This window comes from Myotis lucifugus, unplaced genomic scaffold (genome assembly GCF_000147115.1).
Source record: "Myotis lucifugus unplaced genomic scaffold, Myoluc2.0 scaffold_501, whole genome shotgun sequence".
Taxonomy (NCBI): Eukaryota; Metazoa; Chordata; class Mammalia; order Chiroptera; family Vespertilionidae; genus Myotis; species Myotis lucifugus.
In genome coordinates this window covers 24,542-27,671 of record NW_005871549.1, presented here as the reverse complement: position 1 = coordinate 27,671, position 3,130 = coordinate 24,542, and the positions used below count along the sequence as shown (strand labels likewise).

General features: G+C 61.1%; 1 protein-coding gene and 1 long non-coding RNA gene across 2 annotated transcripts in view; both read left to right on the top strand.

The window, feature by feature from the left end:
- MASP2 (mannan binding lectin serine peptidase 2) overlaps positions 1 to 3,130 on the top strand; it is a 12,926-nt gene that overhangs the window by 1,937 nt on the left and 7,859 nt on the right. The window contains exons 4-5 of the mRNA XM_023744965.1: positions 2,073 to 2,348; positions 2,422 to 2,569. Coding sequence (XP_023600733.1) covers positions 2,073 to 2,348; positions 2,422 to 2,569 — 424 coding nt within the window. The remainder of the gene's footprint in view (positions 1 to 2,072; positions 2,349 to 2,421; positions 2,570 to 3,130) is intronic.
- Positions 45 to 808, top strand: LOC111823462. The gene is made up of 2 exons (XR_002826488.1): positions 45 to 85; positions 677 to 808. It is a non-coding gene; the product is annotated as an uncharacterized LOC111823462 (long non-coding RNA).

The window sequence follows — 3,130 nt, the reverse complement described above, 5'->3', positions numbered from 1 at the left end:
CAACACTGCCACAACCCCCTGGGTGGCTTAAATTGCTCCTGCCGGGAGGGCTACGTGCTACTCCAGAACAGGCGCACCTGCTCAGGTGAGCCATGGCCCCAGGGCGCCCTGGGCCGCCCAGCTCCACCCTTCTTAAAGCCATGGCTGTTCTGCCCCGGGGTCCAGAGGCTGCAACCCTGCTCTGCTTCTCTGTCCCCTCACTCCATTCCTCCCTCCATCCCCCCATCCTCTAAGTCCTCCCTCCTCCCTCCCATCCTGGCCTCACTCTCATTCCCTGGCTCATCCACTGGTTTAGGCCCCCACGGTGCACCTGGCCCAGCTGGGCTCTGGGACCCCGTTCAGCTCCCTCACCTTCCAGAGGAGGCTCCCAGTGTGGAGGAGGGGGGTCTAGGCCCGCTCACCCCAGTTCCCCCCCCAAGACTTCAGGATGGGGGGCGGGGCCTGCTCAAAGCCACCCATTCCCGGGCCCCAGCACGCCCACCGGACTCACCGGACTCCGTGGCCCCACTGCCTGAGGATGCGCCCTGTGCCCTGGCCGACACCTGGACAGGAAACCAGCTGGTGCCCTGGGGAGTGGGGAGCCCCCCAACCCCAGGGCTGACCTGACCCTGCCTCCCCCTCATGTCTCTCCCTGTGTCTCTCCCTGTGTCTCTCCTGCCCTCACTCTCTCTTCCAGAGCAGAGCCTCTAGCCTCCCTCCGCTCCGCCCGCAGAGCCCGCTGGCTGCAGCTCTGTGCCCGGCGAGACTGCGGCTGCCTGCAGCCCCCATTCACCCCCACGGAGCTAACAATAAACCTGGTCCACCTCCACCCGTGGCTGCGTGTCTCTGGGGCGGGGTGGGGGGTTGGGGGGTCGGGGAGGGGGTGGGCTGTGGTGTGCGTCTGGTCCCTCTCTTCCCTCCCTCCCTCCCCTCATCGCAGTCGGGAGGAGCTTCCTGGCTTTCTTGCTGGAAGGGCTCCCCACCCCCATTTAAAATATATATATATTTTATTGATATTTTACAGAGAGGAAGGGAGAGGGATAGAGAGCTAGAAACATTGATGAGAGAGAAACATCAACCAGCTGCCTCCTGCACACTCCCTACTGGGGATGTGCCCACAACCAAGGTACATGCCCTTGACCAGAATCAAACCTGGGACCCTTCAGTCCACAGGCTGAAGCTCTATCCACTGAGCCAAACCGGTTAGGGCTCCCCATCCCCATTTTGAAGAGGCCGAGAGGGGCGGAGACTCGCCTGAGCCACAGGGGAACGGTGCTTTCTGCTCCCCACCAGGTCCCCAGGGGCTGAGCTCTGAGCCTCTGGACCCCCTCCTGCTCTGAGGGCAGCACAGCTGTACTGGGCTGGGGAGCCTGGCCCAGAGCAGAGGCCCAAGGAGGTGTCATTGGTGGGCAGTCTGGTCCCCATGTCCAGGGGCCGTTCCCTCTGCCCTTGTGTGTGTGTGTGTGTGTGTGTGGGGGGGGGGACAGCCACAGGGAGAAAGGAAGGAGGAGCTGGGACTCCTCTTTTTAGAAGCCCCCTCCGCCCGCTCTAAGGCCTGCGCCCCCCTCTGTGCCTCCCATGCATGGCGGGGTGCTGTGCAGGCTGAACCAGTGGATCTGAGCGTCCCTCACCTGCCCCAGGGCCGAGCCCAGACCCAGGGCAGGTGGGCCCAGGGAGGCCCTTCCTGACCTCCTGACCCGTCCAGGCGGACACCCAGGGCCCGGGCTGGGTGTGGTGGGAGCCCCCTGGTGGATGAACGTGGAGGTTGCTGGGGTCAGGGTGGGTCTGGGTCCCTCAGCCAAGAAGACTAGCTGGTCCCCCCGCCCCCCTAATTCTTGAGGAATGAGAAGAGCCCCTCCTCCCTTCTCCGGTGCCTCTGCCCTCAGAGGAGCTGCCCTCACCCACTCCCCTCTGACCCTGGCCCAGGACTCCCACCTCCACCCCCTCCGGGGTGTGAGGGGCTCCCTGGAAGATGTACATGCGTGTGTCGCCTATTTTAGCTCAAGTCTGGGCGCTAGAGACACGCCTCCCTAAATTGTCCCTTCAGCTGCTGGGTGGGGTCCTTGGCCTGAGGGGCCTCTGGGGCGGGCCAGGTGCAGGGCCGCGACCCAGACCAGTGCGTGTGGCGGTCACGCCGCCAGCCCAGGCTCACGCCCTCTCCCCTCTTCCCAGCTCTGTGCTCAGGCCAGGTCTTCACCGAGCGGTCTGGGGTGATCAGCAGCCCGGAATACCCACAGCCGTACCCCAAACTCTCCAGCTGCACCTACAGCATCCGCCTGGAGGAGGGGTTCAGTGTCATCCTGGACTTCGTGGAGTCCTTCGACGTGGAGACGCACCCCGAAACCCAGTGCCCCTACGACTCCCTCAAGGTCTGGTTCCCGGGCCCCCACCTCATCCTGACCCCTGCAGGTCCTGGGCTGACCGGGGCTCCCCTTCTTTCAGATTCAGACAGACAAGAAGGAATTCGGCCCATTCTGTGGGAAGACATTGCCCAGCAGGATTGAAACTAAGAGCAACGCTGTGACCGTGACCTTTGTTACTGACCACTCGGGGGAACACACAGGCTGGAAGGTCCACTACACCAGCACAGGTGCGGGCGGGCAGGAAGCGTGGAGCTCCAGTCTCTTCCTGGAGCATCTAACAGGGTGGGGGGCGTCCGGCCCGTGGGCTGTATAAGCTCTGAGAAATCTCTTGGTCTGGCCCTGCCAAGGCATTAGCGGTGAGTTAAATGTTTGACCAAGTATAGCAGGCCAATGTAAAAAATACACGTTTTTACTGATTTCAGAGAGGAAGGGAGAGGGAGAGAGAGAAACATCAATGATGAGAGAAAATCATTGATTGGCTGCCTCCTGCACGCCCCCCTAGGGATCAAGCCTGCAACCCAGGCATGTGCCCTGACCAGAATCGAACCCGGGACCCTTCAGTCCCCAGGCTGATGCTCTATCCACCAAACCAAACTGGCTAGGCCATGCCTGGCTTTCTCTTCCTTCCTTCCTTCCTTTCTTTCTTTCTTTCTTTCTTTCTTTCTTTCTTTCTTTCTTTCTTTCTTTCTTTCTTTCTTTCTTTCTTTCTTTCTTTCTTTCTTTCTTTCTTTCCTTCCTTCCTTCCTTCCTTCCTTCCATCCATACATTCCTTCCTTCCTTCCTTCCTT